Genomic DNA, 25490 nt, shown 5'->3' on the forward strand with positions numbered 1-25490 from the left:
ACTATGCACGGCAACCTCTCGGAGGCATACAGCCCAACGCTTTGCATGTTCATGCAGAAATCAGTCTCAATGAGCTTTACAGGTAAGTGAACATAAGACTGCAGTCTTAATAAACCTTTCATTTCAAAGCTGCCTGCCTGAGTCTGCAAACAGAGAGAGATTGTCAAGGGTCTGTCAAGCCACAGGAACAAGGTTTGGTTGCCTTGACTTGTTTAAGTCACGAGTTGTGCCGGCCTGTATTAGAGCAGGGATGACGGAACCTTCAGGTGATGTTGGACTCCAACTCCCATCCACGCCAATCAGAATGGCCAACAGCTAAGGATGATGGGAATTGTAGTCCAGCGCCATCTGGATGGCCAAACAATGGCTACTCCTGCATTACTGTGGTGGGAGTCAAAAGGAAGATAGCAGTCCTTCAGGTTAGTTTTCTGCACGTTGTAATGTTCAATAAAAAAACAACAACCCACAGTTTTTTTAAAAACTCAACACACACACATATATATAACAGTTTTTAAAGGAACAGTTTATACCCCACAGCTTTTAAAAAAAGAAAAGCTACAGAACAAAGTAAGAATAAAATAAGTTACTTATTGGGAACAAAGCTAAGGCACTAGAACTGCAGCAGGTGAAGGAAGGAAACAAAACAGAACAAAACAATACCCACATAACAGTACGTCAAGTTGACAAAACCTCCAAGCCATGGAATCCCTGGAAGAATGCTTTGCTAAAATAATTTATTACATTGGAGGGGTGCGAAAAACAAAATGTCCCTGTTTTTTGCTCACGTTAAATCAGAACTGTTGCGCTGCTCTCCTACAGAATTTCCTTCCATTGCAAGAATCCTTTCAAAAGCAAAGGTGTTCCAAAACACACACACACACACACAGCGTTGATGAGACAGCTTTGGTTCATTTTGGACTTTTCTTGGAAACTTGGCTTCCCTTCTAAATTTCCGAGACATCGCTCTGTATCCTTTCTGCCTGGTGAGCAGGTGAAATGATCGATCCAAACTTCCTGTTTTCCCCCCAAAATCCGTAGGCTGTAGTTCTCCCATGTGTTTTGGGTGGACGGTTTTTTTTTTAAAATGTGATCATCATCACAACTTAATAAATATTGGTTCCTGGCTCTGCTTCTGTGGAGTGTCACTAAGAGGAAAGACACTAGAGATGGCTACATCCACTATACCTTGGCATAGCTCTGCGTAAAGTTTCCTAAAAAATAAAAAATGAGAAGAGACAAGTTTGAATTAGAAAAGTTGATTGAGCATAGTGTATGCACACGTACCTAGGAGTACGCTCCCCTGAACAAAATGGGACGCATCCTGAGTAAGCATGCACAGAATAGCACCGTAAAACAGTGACATTCTTCAGAACATCTGATTTCGTATCATTTCCTCTCTCGGCAAAGGACTTCTGAGGCCCCTCTTTTAAAAAAACCACTCTAAAACTGAAATTTATTATAGCGCAATGTTCTGTCATCAGTGTGGCTAACAAAAGCAGACACGGGGGGCGGGGGATTAGAAATAATATTGTGTAGTAGAATGGCAGATGAAGATGATGGACTTTTTGGAGCTGGCCGACCTGACTGGAAGAATCCACGACCAGAAAGAAGAGGAAACACAAGAGGACTGGAAGAATTTTAAAGAATATTTGGCTAAATATTGTAACGTAAGATAAAGAGAAATTTATTGGAAGTAATAATTAGGCTTATGGGTAGAATAAGAATATGTTGTTAATAAATATTAAGGATTAGAATATTAATAAAGGAGAAGAAGTTAGTAAATGAAAGAAGTTAATATTATTAGAAATATGAATTTGGAGAACTGCTAAACAGGTGACATAATGAAATTCAGTTAGAGGGGATGCGAGGAAGTCGGTTAGCAATGTAATGAAGTTAGGATTTGGAAGTAAAAAATCTTTTTTATGTGTTTTTCTTTGTTTTTGTGTATTGTAATGTTTTTCTTGTTTCTTTTTTATGTCATAAATGTGAAAACCAATAAATTTTTTTTGAAAAAAAAAAAGAATATTGTGGGTTTGAGGGGCCAGTTTGCATTGTATTGTTGAAATGTCATGTCATGACTAATAATATTTATTTATAACTCGTCTCAACCTAAACCAAGGCTCAAAACAAATCCTCAGCATTACTGCCGGAAGACAAACAGTCTTTCTCCTTTGATATTATGGAGCTGGAAGAAACAGGAATCTGAATCCTAGCTAAGATCCCTCACGAATACAGGCTGCTGCTACCCTAATAAGGATATTAAACACACAGCTGGCCAAGGGTCTAGGAATGCAGGAAGACACCTGTTTTTTTTAACTGCTAGCCCAGTCATTTGTCATTTTTCATGCATGCACTAATAGTATCTGGCGTTGCTAGCAAAGAAACAGTACAAAGAAACATCGGCGTAACACTTTCCATGCACCAGCTGATATCTTCGGCAATTTAATTTCCAAATATTAAGATCTAGGGCTGCTGGGGTTCATTGCCTGTCTGCCCTCCGCCTTCCCTTCCCTATTATAGCAGAGCAGGACAGGCAATGAAGTAGGGGCGCTTATGGTTCCTGGAATCCACACGTGTATGTGCAGTGTGGATGGCACTGTTGAGAGAGGCTAGGAAGTGGCTCTCTTTTGGCAGATCCCGTCTATCTCACCTGCCTTCCCTGGGCAGCAATGCACCCTTGCGCACGTGTGCAAAATCTAACCAAGTTTCAATGTGCTTGGAGCGATCGCCATTGTGATAACAACTCTGCCACGACTTGTAAGGTAATAAAAGCATTCTGGGAAATGATAATGAATTGAAAAAATGTTTAAATTAACTTTTATAAATCCAGAGGATTTTCTATTTGGAATTGTAGGTGCTGATATTCCAAGGGAGTATAAAGACTTTTTATGTATGCGATGACAGCAGTACGGATGCTACTAGCCCAGAGATGGAAAGAAGAGAAGTCCCTACCAGAGAAGAATGGCAAATTAAAATGTTGGACTATGCCGAAATGGCAAAATTGACCGGAAAGCTCAGGAACCAAGACAACCAAAACTTTAACAAAGAATGGGGGAAATTTTATATGGAACTTGCCAAACTGACCGGGAGACTCCGAGACCAGAGAGAAGAAACTGTGGAAGAAGACTGGAAGAAATTTAAGGAATATTTGAAAAAATATGTTAATATTTAAATCTTTGAATAGTTTTGGAAGTGGATATAGGATGTAGGGTTAGAAGTAGAAGATAGTGTATTTTAAAATAGTATTATTTGTAAGTGATAAAATGTGAAGTGATTTTAAATGTGATAAAAAAAAAGATGGTTAGAAACTATGATATATGTAAACTGCTAAAGATGAAGTAAAATGAAAATCAGATAGGCGGGACCTGGGGAAGCCCACTTAACAATGTTTAGAAAAATAAGGATATGACAAGAATTTGTTTGTATTGTTTGTTTGTTTTTGTTTGTGTTCTTTATTTGTGTTATAAAATGAAAAAAAAAATTTGGGGGAAAAAAAGAATGGGGGAAATGTATAATTTATCTTGGAGACCACTGTAAGCAGATGAAAACACTAGCAGGACTGCAATAAAACTTGTAATGTAGCAAGTACTATGGAGATAATGGAGTTATATAAAAGATGGACCATATGCAGCAGGAAAGGTTTGGAGGAGAAAGTGGGAAGTCCAGAGATTCGGAGGAATCTTTTAACTGTTGATGTGCATGGTTGTACTGTTATAAGTTTATATTTGCAAAACTAAATAAAAATTATTTCCCCCCAAAAAAGTAAGTATAAAAACCCAAACTAACAACAACTCTGCCCCGAGAATGTAAGACTCTCTCTTCCAAACCTCCAGCACCTACATCAGCTTTACAGGGGGAGAGAAAAATGCTCGTGTGTCCACGATCGCCATCTCCCCACAAAAAAAAGCAAAACAACAAGGACCTGGAATTTACAGGGTATTCTATACTGCGACACAGCTCACCCACATGCGGGAAAAGCATGCCAGCATGCGACAAGAACTTACTGGGCACACGCAGGGGCACCATTCACTTCGATCAGCCAGACCTTCAAGTCTTCATCCACCATGAAATCGAAGCCAAAGAGCTGGAAACTCTGGTAATGAAGGTGTTTGGTGCTGATAGCGGGTTCTATACACATAAGGCAGCTTCTGCGGGGGAAAAGGACAGAGCACGCCTGATATCAGCCCAAAGCAATATTATTATTATTATTATTATTATTATTATTATTATTATTATTATTATTAAAAGTTATTTATTTGGTTTTTCAGATTAAAGTTTTACAGTCATATATTCAACATGGAAACAAGATTCCAAAGAATCTCCTGGAATTCCCCTTCTCCCCTTTGTGGGTCTTATTGTTAATCATTTCCTCCTGCACCTTTTATAATAATCCAAATCTTTTACCTCTCCATTGTGTCCAAAATTCACCATTAAACGACAAGTGTTATTCCGACCCTACTAACAATTTTAACTGTTTACAATGGTTTTTAAGATAAATTATAAATTTCCCCCATTCCTTATTAAAAATTTTGGTCTTTCTGATTTCTGATTCTTCCAGTCATTTTAGCCATTTCAGCGTAATCCATCAACTTGATCTGCTATTCTTCTCTGGTAGGGACTTTATCTTCTTTCCATCTCTGGGCCAATAACATCTGCACAGCCATGGTCACATACATAAATAGTATTTTCTGCTCCCCTGGAATTTCAGCACCCCAGCCCAAAGCATTATGTTAGGTTGTTATCCATGTAATAGTTATCGTATGTTAATCTGAGGTAGGAAGCAACTGCCTCTCTGACTGGGTGCCAGAAGGAAGTACTGTATTAAGGGGACACTCAGAATACATCTAAGTTAGTCATATCCCTTAATTTCAATGGGCTTATTCCTCCATTGGGTATTCACGACTGGGACAGCAAATAAAAGCATTGATTTTGTTTTATTCTGGCCTGGATGGCAGAATCCACTCACTCTTCACAGTGGTCTGTCATTAAAAGTCTAATTCACTACACTAGGGTCGAGGAACCTATTATTATTATTACTATTACTATTATTATTATTAAACATATCACACACAACAATTACAGAGCAGCACAATCGAAAATAAAACAACAACATCAGTCCAAACACACTGACAAATCTTTGTCAAACTGTATATGCTAAAACCATCCCAATTTTAACAAACACCAAATAATGCATAGTAACATCCGCTGCTGGGACTGTCAGCCATAAAAGCCATGAAAGAGATATATTGTACCGACAGCAATTATGGTCTACAGGAGTTTATATAAAAGGAGGGGGAAATAATATTAATTAAAATATGTGCTTTGTAAATGCCAAACTGTGCTGTAGACCATAGGTGCTTTTATTATTTCATTATTATTTATTAAATTTCTATACCGCCCTTCACCCAAGAACCGTTTTTGGGTAGATTCCTTTGCAGGATCAGCCTCACGGGCTGAGTTTGACTCAATCAGATGATCTCCTTGGGCCATCACAAAATTGGCAGGCAGGTTGTCCCATTGGTCTGATCTAGCAAACCCTTCTTAAGTTCTTCTGTTCTTCTAAGGACTAACAGTGACATTAAAGTACAGTCGTACCTTGGAAGTTGAATGGAATCTGTTCCAGAAGTCCGTTCGACTTCCGGAATGTTCAAAAACCAAACGTGCTTTTGATTGGCTGCAGCCTGCAGCCAATCAGAAGCCCCGTAAGCCCCATCACACATTCGAGTTCCAAAAGAACATTCACAAACCGGAACACTTCTGGGTTTGTGGCGTTCAGGAGCCAAAACGTCTGAGTTCCAGGGTGTTCGGGATCCAAGGTATGAATGTACAACAAATTAACACAATGCCCTAATTCTAAAAGCATCCGTGAAAAAAAACCCCAATCAATCATAAATTAATTCATAATGGTAACCTTTGTCTTGGAAGAATTCTCAGGGAACAGTTGTTAATAAATGTAAAACACATTACCTTATTATATTTTTGACTTGCAATAAGATTGTGTTTTCCAGAGTAATGTTCAAAGCGCTCATCAGATACTGATTAAACTCCTCAAAAAACATCTCATTCCCTTCTTCATATCTCCCATAGTTCTTTGAATATTCCTTCTGTATGCAGTGATTGGTCAAATGGCAGGTTTTGTCTAGGAAATTAGCACTATTGTAAGGTTCTGAAGAGGTCCGTAGAACGCCTTCTCTGTAGAGGTAGATATTATACTGGTGATCCACTAGCACCCAGCTTCTAGAAGTTGGAAAAAATATAGAGGCGGTGTTTTTAAAACCATTAAGAAAATTTTCAGTTCAGAAGAGTCAGATTTAATGACCAGCCTTTCACACCAAACCTTCACTTCAGTGGGTTACTGAGCTGAAATATCAATATGAAAAGAGCTTACCTAATATCAAATTTGCGATGACCTGGTTCTAAAAGCATAGGCTTCTCAAGGTATTTCTGAATCACATGCACTTGCCCTTGATTATCTATGAAGTCCAGAAGTTCTGTAGCCTCCGAAGAAATAAGAATTCCTTCACCTAACCAGGAGGAAAAGACGAAAGCGAAAAAGTTGGACAGGGAGTACAAGCCTCCACCTCAACAAAGAAGTGATAAGATAAAAAGAACAATGAATTCTCCATCCCCTCCAACCCCTTTCCATTGTGTACCATCCCTATTAGATTGTAAGCCTGTGGGAAAGAGGAATATTACTGCTCCTCTTTGCAAGCCGTTCTGGGAGCCATTTTGGCTAAAAAGCAGGGTAGAAACATACTTTTTTATACATCTTATACATGTATAAGACGGAATCAGATAAGTGTTGGAGGTGTAATGAGGTAGACCTGTAAAAGGGTAAAAGAGTATTGGGAAATGATTTATAATGAATCAGGGGGGAAATTTTAAAAGTACTTTTTCAAAAAAACCAGTGTCCCTTTTGTTGGGGATAATTCTGATGGAAATTCCCAGGTGTCAAAAAAAGGCTATTTATGTATGCCACTACTGCGGCCCGTGTTTCATTAGCCCCAAAATGGAAAAAGAGCGAGGTCCCAACCAAAGAAGAATGGCAACTTAAACTGATGGAATATGCGCAGCTTGCGGGCCTAACATATAGCATAAGAGAACAAGAAGACTGGAAAATGTTTATTGAATATATGGGGGGAGACTGTGTACACTTGAAAACGTTGGCAGCATTAAGATAATCTCAACAGTGTAAATAAGTTTTGATGGAAGTAATAATGGAATACTGAATGGTTTAGTTTATGTAAAATATGCAGGGATTTATGATATGCAAATTGAACCATGGAAAAGGGGAAGTCAATGACATTTTAGGGTTGTTAAATGAATATTTTTGAGGGACATGGGTGGCGCTGTGGGTTAAACCACAGAGCCTAGGACTTGCTAATCAGAAGGTCGGCGGTTCGAATCCCCGCAATGGGGTGAGCTCCCGTTGCTCAGACCCTGCTCCTGCCAACCTAGCAGTTCGAAAGCATGTCAAAGTGCAAGTAGATAAATAGGTACTGCTCCGGCGGGAAGGTAAACGGCATTTCCGTGCGCTGCTCTGGTTCTCCAGAAGCGGCTTAGTCATGCTGGCCACATGACCCGGAAGCTGTACGCCGGCTCCCTCGGCCAATAAAGTGAGATGAGCACTGCAACCCCAGAGTCAGTCACAACTGGACCTAATGGTCAGGAGTCCCTTTACCTTTACCTTTAATGAATATTTTAAATTGTAAAATAGAAAACTTAATAAAAATTATACACACACACACACACACACACACACACACGAAACATACTTTTTTTAAAAAAGCACATAATATTACTACATCTTTGCTGTAAGATACTGAGACCGTGAGTGGGTCTGTGGCTCTTTTGATTTGCGGCTCAGCCTCTTAGCTGTCACACTGCTCTAGCATCTATTGGATAAATATCTCAATAATTCGAGACTCTCTTTGCTCACCTTTGGCCCCTGCCGAAGATTTGGCTATCCACACACTTCCCTCTCCGCTTTCTTTCCTCTTCTGATAGGATGCCAGGAAAACTTCCCTTTCATCCGTTCTTGGGTTGTTTATCAAATGATGGGTCCCATTCTGTGCTGGTGCCACTGGAGTCTTGAGATTAGTTGGGTAAATCACATACGACTCCGGGAACCATGTGCAAGATTCTGCTAGTTCAGGGCTTGTCTTGATTAGTCTAAAGAAAGAGACAAGGATTTAATTTGAGTTGGGTTTTTCCGCTCCATAGGGCATGCTGCAGTTGAAAGACCTTTCAAATCATCAGCACCATCATTTAGTTCCTTTATGAACCCTTTCCTATGAACCAACTCAAAATGATTTCACACTACAACTGCACATATAAACACAATTAAAAAGCATGACATATTTTAAAACTGATCCCTGTATGGGCTAACTTTCCAGGTTGAAGAGCCCCATGTACCTCTCGTTTCCTTCTATAGCACATGCAGAAACCGCCTTCTTAACCCTTGGACTCACTATTGGTCTCATCCACTCAATCCACCAGAGCCTGTCTTCGCATGCAGGGGAAGCCCCTAACTCACTGAGGGTTTGGGACCCATCGGCTCCCCTCACCTGGTTTGGCTGACCTGTTGAAACCATTTCCCAGGATGTGGCCACTGTCATATGCTGACAGCTTCTGATTTCATTTAATATTCTAATTTTCTGAGATTGTTAATTTGGAGTTTTCATCAGCTGTACGCCATAATCATCACAATTATAACAAATAAAGACTTGACATATCTCGCTTTGCATGTCATGGGTCTATCTCATATATTAGTTTCATCTTTTAAGTTGAATTACTGAAATAAATGAACTTTTCCACAATATTCTAATTTTTCGAGTTTCACCTGTAGGAGCAACAGGTGAGAACTGAGCGCAGGGTAATTTTCACGGTTTTCCGAACCCTGGCAGGGTAATCGCTGAGAATCTTTACTGAGGTGGTTTGGGTCGGAATCTAGGAGGATTAAGATCAGTTTTGGTCCTAGAGTTAAACTGAGACGCAGTTGTAGAAGAAGACTCTAGTTAATTCCAGCTTGATTTCTAGCACTAAAGGGCAAGTGGAATATAATTTTGCAAAAGGTCAATCAAGAGATGTATCTTGAAAAGGACACACAACTATGACAGAATCGCCCAGTAATTTATTTCGCCTTCACAAGAAAAGGTCAGGGTTTTTAAGGAAGGCTCATTTGAAATTAACGAGTCATGCAGCCTCAAGGCTTATCGCCATATGCAAATAAAGGCAGCATGAAAAGGCCTACATTATGCCACTTTATTAAGGTAAAGGACCCCAGATTGTTAAGTCCAGTGAAAGGCAACTATGGGGTTGCAGAGCTCATCTCGCTTTTCAGGCCGAGGGAGCCGGCGTTTGTCCACAGACAGCTTTCTGGGTCATGTGGCCAGCAGGACTAAACCGCTTCTGGCACAACGGGACACCGTGACGGAAACCAGAGCGCATTAAAACGCCGTTCACCTTCCCGCCACAGCGGTACTTATTTATCTACTTGCACTGGCGTGCTTTCGAGCTGCTAGGCTGGCAGAAGCTGGGACAGAGCAACAGGAGCTCACCTTGTTGCGCAGATTCGAACTGCCGACCTTCTGATTGGCAAGCCCAAGAGGCTCAGTGGTTTAGACCACATCAAAAGGAGCCCTCAAGCACCTTTCGCACAGAATCAGAGTGGCGTGTCAGGCAGCTTCATGGAAATCACGCTAGGTCTGAAAGCGGATCGCCAAAGGAAGGCCTCCAGTCATAGTACCATTTATTATTTCAAAGAACGCTTTGTGTTTCATATTCTTACAAGTTGAAAGGAACAAATTGCGGGGTCTGCTGCAGGGGAAAAGGTGCGATTTGTTGCTATTAAGAGGAAACAGCAAAAAGGGAGAGGGGTGCGCTTGAGTCCATGGAGGCTTACGCGGTAATAAATTTGTTGAGGGCAGCTCTCGTGTCCTATCACCACAAGGATTTTCTTGCACAAAGGGACTTTCCTCCCTTCCCCGAATCTGCTCCATGGGATTTGGGGGAAACGCAGAACAGAACATATTTAGGGGGTGTGTAGGTGGAGGAAGTCCCGCCGCACAAGAGAAAAGCCTTGCACTGACAATTACGGGGTGCAAGCCATAGTCTTTAAGGGGCCACAAATCTCTTTGTTGTTTATACTACATTTTGCATGTCTATCAAGAGATGTGTCTTGAAAAGGACATACAACTATTGCAGAATGGCCCAGTACAGTGGTACCTCGGGTTACAGACGCTTCAGGCTACATATGCTTCAGGTTACAGACTCCGCTAACCCAGAAATATTACCTCGGGTTAAGAACTTTGCTTCAGGATAAGAACCGAAATCGTGCAGCGGCAGTGGGAGGCCCCATTAGCTAAAGTGGTACCTCAGGTTAAGAACAGTTTTAGGTTAAGAACGGACCTCTGGAACAAATTAAGTTCTTAACCCGGGGTACCACTGTAATTTATTTCGCCTTCACAAGAAAAGGTCAGGGTTTTTAAGGAAGGCTCATAACATACAGTAAGGAACAATGATTATAAACATTGTTTTAAGAACACAAATGTCAAGGGTGTAAATATCCTCTGGGAAAGATTCATGTCTGTAGCAGCCCTGTGCAAGGACTGCTTGCACAACGGGAGTTTCTCCAACCTCTCCTCCCCTCGCGTGCCCCCCCCCACAAGTATCCTGCATCTAACTGCCCCCTCCCATGTAACTTCAGAAAAAAATGACAAAAATGTGCTGTACATGGTCCCTTATAACCCATAGTTACAAGAAAGAAAAGAGCCGAACCTACTTCACTAAAGAAGCTTTGCGGCAAAGCTTATCAGCTCCTCTATAATAGTTCACCAGCTGCACAAGTCCAGGTTCGTGACCTACAAAAGAGAAAGAGAGAGGTTTTTTTATATCTTAACCTTTTATTTTTGAATTTGGAAGTGTACATGTATGCGCACGAAAAAGTTTTTTTAAAAAAGAGATCAACATTTATCCAGGCAAATGATCTCCAATTTTTTTTAGTCGGAAACCCAGTTCGGTGGAATGCGAAAGTGAAATTTAAAACCCCAGCCATTTTGCTTGTGCCCAAGCCTCAAGGAAATACAGTGGTACCTTGGTACTCAAACGGCTTGGCTCGCAAACAAATCGGGTCCCGAACACTGCAAATCCGGAAGTGAGTGTTCCGGTTTGAGAACGTTTTTCAGAAGCTGAACGTCCGACAGGGCTTCCACTTGAGTGAAGTAAGCTCCTGCAGCTAATTGGAAGCCGCGCCTTGGTTTTCGAAGGGTTCCGGGAGTCGAATGGACTCCTGGAACGGATTAAGTTTGACAACCAAGGTAGCACGGTAACATCTATTTTTTTTGTACTTAAACACACATTGCTGAAAGGCAGGCTGATGACTCTTCCTGATTTCATTTGGGGTTGCAAACAGGATGTTTTGGACTTCAAATCCCTGACCACTGCTCATGCTGGCTGGGCCAGATGGGAGGTGTAGTCCAACAGACATCTGGAAGGCAGGATTTTGGCTTCTCCTAGGCTAGAAAGTGGCATTCTAAACCCAAGCTGCATGACCATCCCTGAGTTAATAACCGCAGTTAGCACCAAATCAGAAGTGATACCTTCCTGGAGAGATATAAGCAGTCATTGTGGGAAGAACAGAAAACTCCCTCACTCCATCATCGTGTGGCTTAGAAGATAGGGTTCTTATCTCTTTACAAATCCATGAAGACTGAAGTCTCAGATACACATGCAGAAGGTGGAGGTGATTATATAACATTTCTAACTGCAAGTGGGCCTCAATAAATACACTTCAGTTAAAATTTTGAATATTTCTCTATATATAAAAAAAAGCAACCCACAAAATTCCTGCAAGTAGAAAAGTAGCTCAGAAGGGATCAGACTGGCCTAGAGCCTCTCCCTGCAATGTGCTAGATTTATACTTGCAGGGAATATTTTACACAGGGAGCATTCACAAGTGTGATTCACACACACCCCCAATCCCCATCCAGCTTTCAGTGTGAAGTAGTAGTTCAGAAGTGGGGAAACAAAATGGTCAAGGGGTTGGAAGACAGGTTATGACATTTAGAGCTTTTTAGTTTTGAAAAAGGTGCAAGGGAGGGGATAGAGGTGTATACAATTTGGCATGGTGTAGATAAAGTGGACAGGGAGAAGTTTTCTACCCAGTCATTGCTAGATCTGGAGGTAGGCAAACGATTAGTCAGGTGAGCCAGGCAGAGGCAATTGCCCTAAATTTGGGTTAATATTGCCACAGTGTATTGAAACAAGCCAGCTGGATAAACCAAGGTTTGAAGTTGCCTCATTCGAGTAAAGCTTCTGGGTTCAGACTTGATACTAAACTGTGGTTAGTTAAAACAGAGCTGGAGGAGGAAACAGGGAGCGTATGGGGGCAAGGCTTAACCCTGGCTCATTCGCATAACAATATAAGGTCAAAGTGCAGCCAGTGTACGAGCTAGGAATAATGAAGGTCAATACATAGATACGGAAAGACAAGAAGAGATGCATTAATGTGTGCCATGCTCACGTTTACGAAGAAGCCAATTTGGGCATATGCAAGAAGAGATTTGGGCATCCTTACATCTGATAATACAAAGGCTGCAATTTCCCAGACAGGCTGCTTAAATCCCATTGCCTTCTGTGAGACGTAAGCAGCTTAAGTTGTTTCCAGACCTACACAGCAAGGGTCAGCTGACGTCAGGCTTACAAGATCTACTTTCTTTTATACTAGAGCCCCAAGATGTGCCAAGCAGACCCTGGTGCAAAAGATATTCAGAATTAAAGAATTCAGAGCTCGGGAATCTGTTCTGAGTTTCAGAAATGAACACAAGCCAGTCCTTTCACATAAAAATCCATTCCCATGCTTTCTTCTGTTCAGCAGTTCAACTGAGGGTAGCTGGGCAGTAATTTTTGCTGGTAATGTTAAATATTTGGAAGGCAGGATTTCCCCGTCTACTACAAATCACCCAGCGATCTACCTTTTGCCTAGAGATGAGAGAGAACTTAGATTCAGTTCACACTGGAAGGCAAACCTACATAATTTGCACTTTCCAAAGCAATTCGAGAACTGAAATACAGCCAATCCTTGAAATTCACTCTTCAATGAATTTTGCAGTGAGGTTCACCAGCTGAGAAATGCATGCAGAAACAAACACAAGCGCTCCAAATGGAGAACAGCCTTTACAGAAGGCATTATGAAGAAGCATGAACTCAGGGTAAAAGGGAGAAATGAGCTAAGAGGAAGGCACGTTTGGCAAATCCACACCATGATCAACTCCCACCTAGAAACCTATAGGACGCACCGGCCCACAGGACACACCTAGATTTGGGGGGGGGGGATAAAGGAAATTTTTTTAATCCCCCCCCAGGCGCGGGGCTGGGGCGGGGGAAGCCCGAGTTTCCCCCGACCCCAGCTCCCAGAACAGGAAGCTCTCCGCAAGCCCGAGCTTCCCCCTCCCCCAGCCCCCAGAACGGGACCCAGAGCCATGCAGAAGCTGCGTGCAGCTTTGGCATCGCTCTGGGAGCTTGCAGGGCTGGGGGCGGAGACCCCAGCCCCCAGAACAGGCTGCCGCCCCAAGCCTCGCGCGCCCAGCGGGACCTCCTGCCGGGCGCGCGAGGCTTGTGGACACCTTCCCGAAGCACGGGGCGTCCTCCAGAGGGCACCCCGTGCTTCGGGATGTAGGCTGCCGCCCCAAGCCTCGCGCGCCCGGCAGGACACCTTCCCAAAGGGTGCCCCGTGCTGCTGCCCGCAAGCCTTGCGAGCCCGCGGGAACTTCCCTGGGCTCGCAAGGCTTGCGGATAGCTTCCTGAAGCCTGGAGAGCGAGAGGGGTCGGTGCGCACCGATGCCTCTTGCTCTCCAGGCTTCAGCGAAAGCCTGCATTCGCCCCATAGGACGCACACACATTTCCCCTTCATTTTTGGAGGGGAAAAAGTGCGTCCTATAGGGCGAAAAATACGGTATGTCCCCACTGTGGAAGGATGTGTGGATTCAGAATCGGCCTCTACGGTCACTGTTAAGACCACATTCATGGAAGACAATCTTACTTAGTTACGAGTGACTGCCGAAGAAGATGACAACAGAAACAAACATACTATGGGAAAGTGTGCATAATAATTCTTTCTCCATTTATAATGCATTTTGTATCTTATTTCCACTGACATACAAAATGCATTCTATTAGGTCAAACTGCTTTGTAGAAATGTCTATTTTGGGGAAAACCGAATCATTAAATGTGTAGATTAAGAGAAATTAGCGGATGATTTAAAAAAATGAGCTGATGAATTTTTATGGGAACGTTAAACGAAGATTCACAAAGCGATGTAGAAATGTAATAAGAATGATTTAATAATTTAAATAATTCTCTGTATGGTGTGCAGTGAGCAGAACTTCAGTCTGGAATAATGAGTCCTGACTTCTTCCCTACCTTGATTTAGGCTCCATCTGCACTATACATTTAAAGCAGAACCATTCCACTTCGCCCAAAGATTCCTGGGAACGCTTACAGGTCCCCTCACAGAACTACAATTCTCAGAATTCCCTAGGAAGGGGGGATGATTGTTAAACCACTCTAGTAATTATAGCTCTTTGAGGAGAGTATGAGCCCCACCCCCAACTCTCAGCAACCTTAGCAAACTACACTTCCCCAGGTTCTTTGCAGGACTTCATGCCTGCTTCAAGTAATAATAATAATAAATAATAATTTTTCTTTATACCCCGCCCTCCCCGGCCAGAGCTGGGCTCAGGGTGGCTAACACCAAGAAAATCACAGTAAAAACATAATAGGGGAAAAAGAGGGGGGGGGGAATCCAATTTAAAATACAGGTTAAAATGCAATTTAAAATGCAGCCTCATTTTAAAGTAGCCGATAAATCAAGACCATAAGGGGAGGGAAACATAAGGGTCAGACTGAGTCCAAACCAAAGGCCAGGCGGAACAGCTGTCTTGCAGGCCCTGCGGAAAGATGTCAAGTCCCGCAGGGCCCTAGTCTCTTGTGACAGAGCGTTCCACCAAGTCGGGGCCAGTACTGAAAAGGCCCTGGCCCTAGTTGAGACCAATCTAACCACCTTGCGACCTGGGACCTCCAAAATGTTGTCATTTGTGGACCTTAAGGTCCTCCGCGGGGCATACCAGGAGAGGCGGTCCCGTAGGCCGCATAGAGCTTTAAAGGTCAAAACCAACACCTTAAACCTGACCCTGTGCTCCACCGGGAGCCAGTGCAGTTGGTAAAGCACTGGATGAATGTGATCCCGCAGCAAGGACCCCGTAAGGAGCCTCCTCACCGCGGCATTCTGCACCCGCTGGAGTTTCTGGGTCAGCTTCAAGGGCAAGTAGTACAGTAGTGCTTTAAATGTATGGTGCAAATGGGGCCTTATAGGATGGGAGGAGCCGTAACTCAGCAGTGGCAAGAGTACATGCTCTGCATGCAGAAACAAGTCCCAAATTTAATCCCTGGCATCTTGAAACAAACAAAAGAAGAATCGGGTAGCAGGTGACATAGAAGACCTTTCTTCGCTCCAGCTCCCTGGAGAACTGTTGCTAGAATAACATTACCGAGCTAGACAGACAAATAGGCTGACTCTGTGTGCATACGTTATACAAATGCGCATTTGAAACATCTAGCAATGCAACAGGATCACATCTGAGCATATTTAAAAAGAAAAAAGTGTTATTTTTTAAAAAGGTGGAGGAAACACAGAAAGTAGTGAGAGTTGGTGTGAATTGTCCCAAAGTGTAAAACTGCATGAATATAGTTTTTCAACTGACCTCGGGCGAACTTTCACCGGGCTTCTCATGTATAATGCATGATGCTAGTATCATAATAGCTTCTCGATGAATTGGTCAAGGCTGTTGAGCGATATATTTGCAGGGCCCCACTGCACAGTACATTGGGCATTAGAACCGGGCTTAGCCATGCCAAGGTTTGACGACGTTTGTTGAAATTTAAGAACCTACAGTGGTACCTCGGGTTACATACGCTTCAGGTTACAGACTCCGCTAACCCAGAAATAGTGCTTCAGGTTAAGAACTTTGCTTCAGGATGAGAACATAAATTGTGCTCTGGCGGCGCGGCGGCAGGCCCCATTAGCTAAAGTAGTGCTTCAGGTTAAGAACAGTTTCAGGTTAAGTACGGACCTCCGGAACAAATTAAGTACTTAACCCGAGGTACCACTGTATAAGAACAATTCCAAGTGGGGAATGCTTGCGAAAGTGAGGCAGGCCTAGGAAAATATTCCAAAAACCTAGCCTCCCTCATCAAATGTATTCACGTTGAGAATTGTGTCCAAGACCATTGACAAAGGAGATTCAACAGAGCTCTTGGCTTTCCTCCCCACAGATGGTGGTGGAGGGCGATCAGAAAGCTCTTTTTTAAGGCAACAATGGAGGCATTGACAGAGCTGAAGTGTTGGTGCTTAAAACAAGGAACAAAATAAAAAATACGCCACTGAGCCCACACAGTAGTTATCCAAGTGTTTTTAATTGCCGAAGGAGAGGCAGATCTTAACAAGGGTTTCTGTGAAATATGCCTTTGGGTTTAGCTCTGCACGAGGCCGGATGTCAAGAAGGGTTATTAAACTGTTAGGGTAGAACTAAACTTGGACAAATCACGAAGGAGCAAAAACAGGAGATGGCGCAGGAAATGATGAGAGTAACAAAATCCGGACGCAATTCTGCAGAACTGCAAGGGAATCATCTCAGGCTAGATAAGCAGGAGAATCTTGGATCTCTAAAGGGACACGAAGTTCAATTTAAGATGCTGTTTAACATCTACAGGAAACCTGTGGGCCCAGAAATGGAAGCAAGAAAAAATACCGACGAAAGAAGAATGGCAGACAAAATTAATGGACTACGCAGAATTGGATAAAATGACAGGAAGGATTCGAAACCTGCGGGACCAGAGATTTACAGAAGATTGGAAGAAATATACAAAGTATTTGAAGAGCAACTGTAATCAACAAATTACGCTAGTAGGACTACAAGAAGTTTTGTAAGGAGAAACATATGAAATATTGCAAAGAAGAGAGACATTAGTTATAATAGTTAAGTGTAATAGTGAAAGTAAGAAATGAAAATTAAGTGATAAGATTGGAAAAATTTCAGATGTGATGGATGGAAGTAAAGAAAAAGTGTATAAGATATAAAAGTATTTTTAATAATTGTTGAAAATGTTATGTTAAAAAACTAAATATATACATATATAAAATAACATCTACATGAAACTGCTGGGTGAGGTCATCTGGAGTTTTGGAGTACGTTGCCAGCAATAGGCTGATGACACATAGCTCTATTTCTCCTTTACATCTGCAGGTGAGGCAGTGGAAGTGCTGGACCAGTGTCTTGCCTTGGTAACGGACTGGATGAGAGAGATGGGTAGCTCAGCTGGGTAGAGCATGGTGCTGGTAACGCCAAGGTCACAGGTTCGATCCCTGTATGGGATAGCTGCATGTTCCTGCATTGTAGGGGATTGGATGAGATGATCCACAGCAGGAGTAGGCAACCTAAGGCCAATCGCCTTCTCAAGCCGTCCCATGGACGGTCCGGGAATCAGTGTGTTTTTACATGAGTAGAATGTGTCCTTTTATTTAAAATGCATCTCTGGGTTATTTGTGGGGCATAGGAATTTGTTCATTTTTTTTCTTTTCAAAATATAGTCCGGCCCACCACATGGTCTGAGGGACGATGGACTGGCCCACGGCTGAAAAAGGTTGCTGACGCCTGATACACAGCTTCCCTTGCAACTCTACAATCTATGTTTCTATGATTTAACAAACTGAAGCTCCAACCAGATAAGATTTTGGCACTGCTAGTGGAAAGTAGTTACTGCTAGTGTGGGTACTTATTGTAAATTGCCCTGTGATCGTCGGATAAAGAGCAGTACAGAAATAACAACAAGAACAACAACAATAATAAATAATAATAATAATAATAGAAGATACATTACCATCACTTGAGCTCAGGTGGCCTCAGTGATACAGAGTGCCTTCCATCAGCTTTGGCTGATGGCTGAGCTGTGCCCATATCTGGACAGGGATAGCCTCACTTCTGTTGCCTATGCTCTGCTAACCTCTAGGTTAAGATTACTGCAATGCATTCTTCGTGGGGCTGCCCCTGAAGACAGCTTGGTGCAGAATTCAGCAGCCAAGTTGCTCACTGGGACAAGATGGTTTGAGCATACAGTCATACCTTGGGTTAGAGACACTTCGGGTTGCGCAATTTCAGGATGCGCACCGCGCCGAACCCGAAAGTACTGGAACGGGTTACTTCCGGGTTTTGGCCATTGCGCATTCACAGAAGCACTAAATCGTGCTTTGCACATGCGCAGAAGCACTGAATCGCAACCCACGTGTGCGCAGATGTGGCGGGTTGTGAACGTGCTTCCCACATGGATCACGTTCGCAACCTGAGTGTCCACTGTATTAGACCAATTTGGCCAGACTGCAGTGGCAGCTGATTAGTTTCCAGGCCCAATTCAAAGTGCTGTTTTTAACCTATAAAGCCTTAAGTGGCTCAGGACCTCAATACCTCAAGGACCACCTCTCCCCATAGGAATTGACCCAGACCCTGAGATCATCCTTTGAGGCTCCTAGAACGCTTCTGCTATATATCTTTAGGTGCCAGGCAATAACATTCATTGTCTCCCAAGCGCTTTGGCTAATTAAACAATCAATGGCCTTTTAAACTGTATGTAGGGGTTATTGTTTTTGTTTGCTACTATGGTATGTATTTTTGTGTTTTTATTTTCCAAACCACCCTGTGATCCTTGGATGAAGGGTGGTATAGAAATTTAATAATAGAATAATAAGTATACTACATCTCCCCACATCTGTTGGAGAAGCATATGGTACTCTATTTTCCTGACTGTCTAGATACCTCAGGTTGCTTCCCTATCCCAGGATAGCATGTTGTGTTTCAGCCTCTGATATAGGGTAAAGCAGTCCTAAGTGGGGATGAATATCCCTTAACCATATTAATAATTCATTCTCTCTCTCTAATTACATCCAAGTTGAACTTCGTGTTCCATAGAGATTTGTAGATTCCGCTCCTCATCTAAGCCCAAGATTCCCTTGAAATTATGCAGAACTTCCACCTGGATTTGATTACTCTCCCTTCACTTGCTGTGTCACCTGCCGTTCTTGCTCCTTCACGATTTGTCGAAGATTAGTTTCATTTGTACGGCTTAATCACGCATCTTGACATCTGGCCTTGCACAGAGCTGAATTTAAAGAGTTTTTCCAGGCAACCCTTGTTATAATCTGGGGCTGATGGGAATTGGAGTCTGACAACATCTGTGAGGCGGTGCACTCTATACCCTCAGGCTCAAGAAAAGAATCTGAGCATGGCTAAAAACAGAAACAACCACTCTGATACATGAAGCTAAGATCAAAATATAAAGTGGGGGGGAAGGGGTGGATAGCAATTTTAATATTATTATGCCAATCAATCATACATCCCTGTTGGAGATGCTTTATAGACCATACTGGTGCAAATTTCAAACAGAAGGGGTTCAGCAAAGGAAAGGAAAGTGATTAAATCATTTTTTTAAAAATAGTACAGTGGTATCTCGGGTTACATACACTTCAGGTTACAGACTCAGCTAACCCAGAAATAGTACCTTGGGTTAAGAACTTTGCTTCAGGATGAGAACAGAAATCGTGCTCCAGCGGCGCGGTGGTGGCAGGAGGCTCCATTAGCTAAAGTGGTGCTTCAGGTTAAGAACAGTTTCAGGTTAAGAACAGACCTCCAGAACGAATTAAGTTCTTAACCCGAGGTACCACTGTATTGTTTACTGCTGAAAATATGAGTAAAAGCAATGTACTAACATATGAAATGAAGACCCTTGATCATCTTGCTTGACCTCCTCTGCACACACTCCAGCTTGTCAATATCCTTCTTAAATTGTGGCACATTCATGCAATCACTTAATGCATTGTTTAAATATAAAGGTAACAAGGAAAAGGACTCCTATGGGATGTGGGTGGCGCAGTGGGTTAAACCGCAGAGCCTAGGACTTGCCGATCAGAAGGTCGCCGGTTCGAATCCCCACGACGGGGTGAGCTCCCGTTGCTCAGTCCCTGCTCCTGCCAACCTAGCAGTTCGAAAGCATGTCAAAGTGCAAGTAGATAAATAGGTACCGCTCCAGCGGGAAGGTAAATGGCGTTTCCGTGCGCTGCTCTGGTTCGCCATAAGCAGCTTAGTCATGCTGGCCACATGACCCGGAAGCTGTACACCGGCTCCCTTGGCCAATAAAGCGGGATGAGCGTCGCAACCCCAGTCGGCCGACTGGACCTAATGGTCAGGGGTCCCTTTACCTTTACCTTTTAAAGGACTCCTGGACGGTTAAGTCCAGTCAAAGGCGACTATGGGGTTGCGCCACTCATCTCACTTTCAGGCCAAGGGAGCTGGAGTTTGTCCACAGACAGATTTCCGGGTCATGTGCCCAGCAAGACTAAATCGCTTCTGGTGCACGGAGGACCGTGACAAGTGCCAGAGTGCATGGAAACGCCATTTACCTTCCCGTCACAGTGGTACCTATTTATCTACTTGCACTGGCATGCTTTCGAACTGCTAGGTTGTCAGGAGCTAGGACAGAGCAGCGGGAGCTCATCCTGTCACGGGGATTCGAACTGCCAGCCTTCTGATCATCAAGCCCAAGAGGCTCAGTGGTTTAGACCACAGCACTACCCCTTAAATATAAATAGCTCTCAAGTTCATAGGTCGCTTTCTGCCATATGGCCTTCAAGCAGCTGAGAATCGTAACAACCTGAATTGCATGTACTGTTAGCATACTTTTAACGCTGCAGTGGCAAAGGGACATACGCAGGGACACCTACAACTCATTAAGATAAATCCAACGAAAACCCAGAGCATTTAGGGAAAGCGAACTCCATTAATATGGCCTGGAGACAAACTAATAACGATGAGGTTGGCACAAGGCTGGTGTTAAGCAATCCCTGTCGTTTCCTCTAGTCAAAAGCTATGCTACCACATTCTGTTCCAGCAGAAGCTTCCAAGCTGTCTTCAAGAGCAGCTCCATGTTAAGCACCTTTCAGGAGTCAGGTTTATTTCTTTGCCTGCAAACGCCCACTTGAAAATATAGCTATACTGTACTTTCTTCATTCTTTTAACCCAGTCTTCCCTTCTGTACTGCTGAAGCATATAACTTGCTTCTTTTAAAAACAAAACACAGCTAGCAAGAATAGCCTGACCATGCTTCACCCTTTATTTACACAAGGGCACAATGTAGCCCTGTTGGAACAGGATTTGGGCTGGGAAAAGTCCCAAGGCTACAAGGCGGATCTTTCATTTGTTTATAATTGTGGTATCTAGAACTTTACAGAGTGCATCAGCTGAGAACCCATCAGAGCCAAGAAAATCAGCATTGGTTCCTGAAATCTAGACATGAAGCTTTCTGCTAATGCAGTCCATTAGCATTTTATGCAACCATCTTTAATTGCTGACTCATGTTCCATTATCAATCAGTCCTAACTTCCTTTGTCTGAATTGTTGCTCACCAGTCCTGCTGCCTAGCCAGCTATTCTGACTTTGCATTTTGTTTGCAATCATTCCATCAGTAACACTAGCACAAAAGCAGTTGTAGTTTTGCAGAGGTGTCCAATGCACAAACAGTATAAGACACACTGCTTTCCTTCCAGTTAGAAGGCTACACAAGGTGAGTTATGAGAATATTCTCTGTTAGCTGTCCCGAGCTCTGAAACTGTCCTTAATGCAGACCAAGACGGAGGTACCATGTCTGTGTACATGTGATCAATCTAGATGGAGAGGTACAACCTACCTTGGATGGGGAACTCCTTGAGTTGGTCCTAGTTCGTGGGTTCTCCTCGAGTTGGTGCAGCTGCTGGTATGTCCCCTATCTAGAGCAGCTGAACCCGGCTATTCTTACTCATGCATCAGTTAAAACAATTACTAAGATTCATGATCCACACAGGAGATGAAATGGCAGGGCAGGGAACTCATAACCTTGGAGAAGGACTTCTGTATGTTGGGAGCAGAGCAACTGCAGAGCCTATCCTACTGTCACACTCCCCTCAAGGCTAGTTTCCATGATGTTTACATTTCCGTAGGATTTGTCTGCAGATGGAACATATGGATTTGTTTGGTTTGCTTAAATAATGATCCTGTTCATGTACCCATGAATGTACCCAATCCTATATGCACTTACTTGGGAATAATCCCATTGACTAGACATGCATAGGACTGTTTATTATGATGACTGCCCATTTATCTCAGAAAGAAGCACATGGCTCAGTGTGTGATCTTCTACCTTGTAGGGTGGCAGAAGGCTGGGACTCTTCTTTCCTAGTTTGATTTTCTGAAAAACTTGGGATTAACAGAATAATAAGAGTCAAAAGAATCCACCAAGTTCACCAATTCAACCATCTAGTGCTAGCAACCCAACATCCCTAAAGGGGAACCATCCAGCCTCTGCTTAAAACCTTCCAATGAGAGCAAAGTCATCCACCTTGTTCCATTATCAAACAGTGTGCAGCATCAAGAGGTTCTTCCTAATCCTTAGCTGAAATCCCCTTTCTTGAAAGGATATTGCAGAGCTGGGAAAGGTTCAGGAAAGGGCCACACAAATGATCAAGGGGATGGAGAGACTCCTCTGTTAGGGAAGATTGCAGCGTTTGGGACTTTTTAGTTCGGAGAAAAGAAAGAGGTGATACAATCATAGAATCACAGAGTTGGAAGAGACCACAAGGGCCATCGAGTCCAACCCCCTGCCAAGCAGGAAACACCATCAGAGCACTCCTGACATATGGTTGTCAAGCCTCTGCTTAAAGACCTCCAAAGAAGGAGACTCCACCACACTCCTTGGCAGCAAATTCCACTGTCGAACAGCTCTTACTGTCAGGAAGTTCTTCCTAATGTTTAGGTGGAATCTTCTTTCTTGTAGTTTGGATCCATTGCTCCGTGTCCGCTTCTCTGGAGCAGCAGAAAACAACCTTTCTCCCTCCTCTATGTGACATCCTTTTATATCTTTGAACATGGCTATCATATCACCCCTTAACCTCCTCTTCTCCAGGCTAAACATGCCCAGCTCCCTTAGCCGTTCCTCATAGAATAGAAGCTTATAAAATTCTGCATGGCATGGAGAAAGTGGACAGAGAATTTTTTCTCTCTCTCGTAACACTAGGACTTTGTGGGCATCCAGTGAGGCTGAATGAATGTTGGAAGATTTAGGGAAGTACCTTTTTGTGCAGTGAATAGTCAAATTATGGAACTTGGTCCTGACTCAGCCTTTTTAGCTCCTGACTCATGCTTAGCTTCAGGCCTACTAGAATCCTTGATGCACTTTCCAATGGTGTTATGAGCTAGCCATTTCTGCAATTCTTCCCAAGTACAAAGAACTCTAAGCTTTTTAAAAAAAATATCCAGGACTTATTCCATCCTCCCAAAGCTCATCCTGCCCCAAAGTCAACCAATGAAGCTCGTCCTTCGCCATGTGCCTTCCAGGTATTTTGAACTACAGTTCTCTCTGGGGTTGTCGCCACTATTCCTACATCCCCCTAATGCTCTCTCTCCTCCCAGGAATCCATCTCTCGGAGAAGCCACCTGTTCCAAAAGCACATTATTCTCTCTTGGCTGAACAGGCTCGAATGTCTTGTCAGCCTGACTCACAAGAGTCCACAAATGGCATTTTAAAAATAACCCCACCGAAGAAAATAAGACTATTACACAAAATTAAGAGGCAGCACAGAAATTTGCAGTGTCATTCATTTTTGTTCACATAAATATTATATTATATTATTATTATTATTATTATTATTATTATTAATATACCACCCTATACCCAGAGGTCTGTGGATCAGCTTTCAATGTGGATCAGCTTTAAAGTTAGTCAACCAGTAACTATGAACAACTCAAATAGAGGAGGTTAGTGAACTAAACTCTTTTTGCCAAGTGTTTGGGTCTTTGTATTAAAGATATAACAAGTGTTTAAGATTCATCCGTCTTTTGCACACAACTTAATTAATATTTCCCAAAGACTATTCTCGATTTAAGAAAAGTCCTCCCCATGTCACTTCAATAAAGGGCACTTTTGTTACTTTTATCATCAACAATGACACACGCACAACAACACTTTTGTTAAACACCTGGAGATCCAGCAGTCTTTTTTTAAAAAATGGTCAAGGTACGACAAAGCCTGCCAAAGGGCAGCTTGCTGGAGATCTGTGGTTGCTTCTAACCCCGGTCTAATATGAAAAAGCAAAAATGACATTTCAGTACCTAATAAGGGACTGGCTGCCATATAAGTTTGCTCTCCAGTGGTTCCTTTGGGAGTGGGGCAGAAATCTAAGTATTCCCATAGAAATGTGATTCTCATCATTATGTTGTGATTGAGACCCAACCAAATGCATCATTATCCTTACCAAGAGGAGCACCCCAGTCCAAATTAGTTTCACAATTGCTGCAATCCTCTGGTTCATTAAAAAACACTGATAACAAATATCAGGAGGTGAAGGTACAAGGGATGCCAATTTTATGACGTTGTGCCAGTACAGTATATCGTTTACTCCAGCTACTTTCTGTCCTCCAACCCTCCCCCCCCCCACGAAAAAGCAAATCCCCAAGCGGACTTGCCAAACAGTCAAGTCACTCCCTGGTTGCAGTAGCCAACACCCAAATCTAGTTATATGCGCCACGAGCCAGACAGACCCTCTCCTTCACTCTCTCTCACGCCCCACCCCTTGTGCACCCAAACTTAAGCAGTTGCATACATAAGAAGCGGGTCTAGGGGGCGGAAACCCGGCGCCGTATTGCTTCGAATGCAGCCGGCTGCCTCCCCCGCGCGCCCATTCATACAACCAAGCGCAGCTTTAGGAGTGTTGCGCGGAAACCTGATGCTCGAGAGCGCAAAAAACCCCAGCTCGTTTGCCCGGATAACTGTCGGCCCCATCGCTCGCTTACCCAGTCTCCCAAACGGCAGCCTGTTCCTTTCCCCCAGCATGAGGTTAAACCTGGGGTTGTCCCTTTTCAGCCTCTTCCATTGTCCGGTGGAAAGCAGGATTTTGGAGACTTCCGCGTAGACGCTGCTGTTCTCATCCCGTGCCACAAACGTGTACATCTTTATATATGTATATGTGTGTATATTTAAAAATGAACCATAAATAAATAAATAGAGGCGCAAAACGCGCCGCCACTCCCCCGCCCCACCTGGCCGGATCAAAGCGCAAGCCTTGGACCCATGGATTAAAAAGGCGTGGGGGCCCCACCGTCTCTTAGCCCCCCCAAAATAAAAACCATCCAAACCGGCATTGCAAGAGACGTATCCACCCTGCCGGGCTCAAAAACGAGTTAGGGGCGGCGGCGGTGGGGGTGAAACCGAGAGGACGCAGCGAAGGAGGCTTGCCGCCGGGTCTGACTCCGGTTCCGCGGCACCGGGGAGGGTGGCCGGGGGTGGGATCCGGGCGCGCGCCTTCCTTGGATCAGAGCCCGGGCACCTTCCCTTCGAGCGCTGGACTCCCGAGCATT

The 25490-nt window shown here is 43.4% G+C and overlaps 1 protein-coding gene across 2 annotated transcripts; it reads right to left on the minus strand.

The window, feature by feature from the left end:
• Positions 1-496: 496 nt before the first annotated feature.
• Positions 497-25242, minus strand: TTL (tubulin tyrosine ligase). Of its 2 annotated transcripts, XM_053383442.1 has the most exons (7): positions 24927-25242; positions 10784-10862; positions 7940-8172; positions 6389-6524; positions 5968-6237; positions 4005-4148; positions 497-1211 (listed from the first exon to the last, which is right to left on the minus strand). In XM_053383442.1, the coding sequence occupies exons 1-7, from the start codon at positions 25081-25083 to the stop codon at positions 1097-1099; spliced, it is 1134 nt and encodes a 377-aa protein (XP_053239417.1). In that variant the 5' UTR covers positions 25084-25242; the 3' UTR covers positions 497-1096. The 2 variants fall into 2 exon arrangements, with proteins under 2 accessions (XP_053239417.1, XP_053239418.1); XM_053383443.1 differs by lacking the exon at positions 4005-4148.
• Between the last annotated feature and the right edge of the window lie 248 nt (positions 25243-25490).

This window comes from Podarcis raffonei, chromosome 3 (assembly GCF_027172205.1).
Source record: "Podarcis raffonei isolate rPodRaf1 chromosome 3, rPodRaf1.pri, whole genome shotgun sequence".
NCBI lineage: Eukaryota > Metazoa > Chordata > Lepidosauria > Squamata > Lacertidae > Podarcis > Podarcis raffonei.

What these genes read in the sequence shown, in the direction of transcription:
- TTL (XM_053383442.1), bottom strand. Translation starts at nt 25,083, where the DNA reads ATGTACACGTTTGTGGCACGGGATGAGAACAGCAGCGTCTACGCGGAA. An exon ending in GCTGCCGTTTGGGAGACTGG is followed by an intron (nt 10,863 to 24,926) that starts GTAAGCGAGCGA and finishes TCTCTTTTGTAG; the next exon opens with GTCACGAACCTGGACTTGTG. An exon ending in CAAGTCAAAAATATAATAAG is followed by an intron (nt 4,149 to 5,967) that starts GTAATGTGTTTT and finishes TTTCCCCCGCAG; the next exon opens with AAGCTGCCTTATGTGTATAG.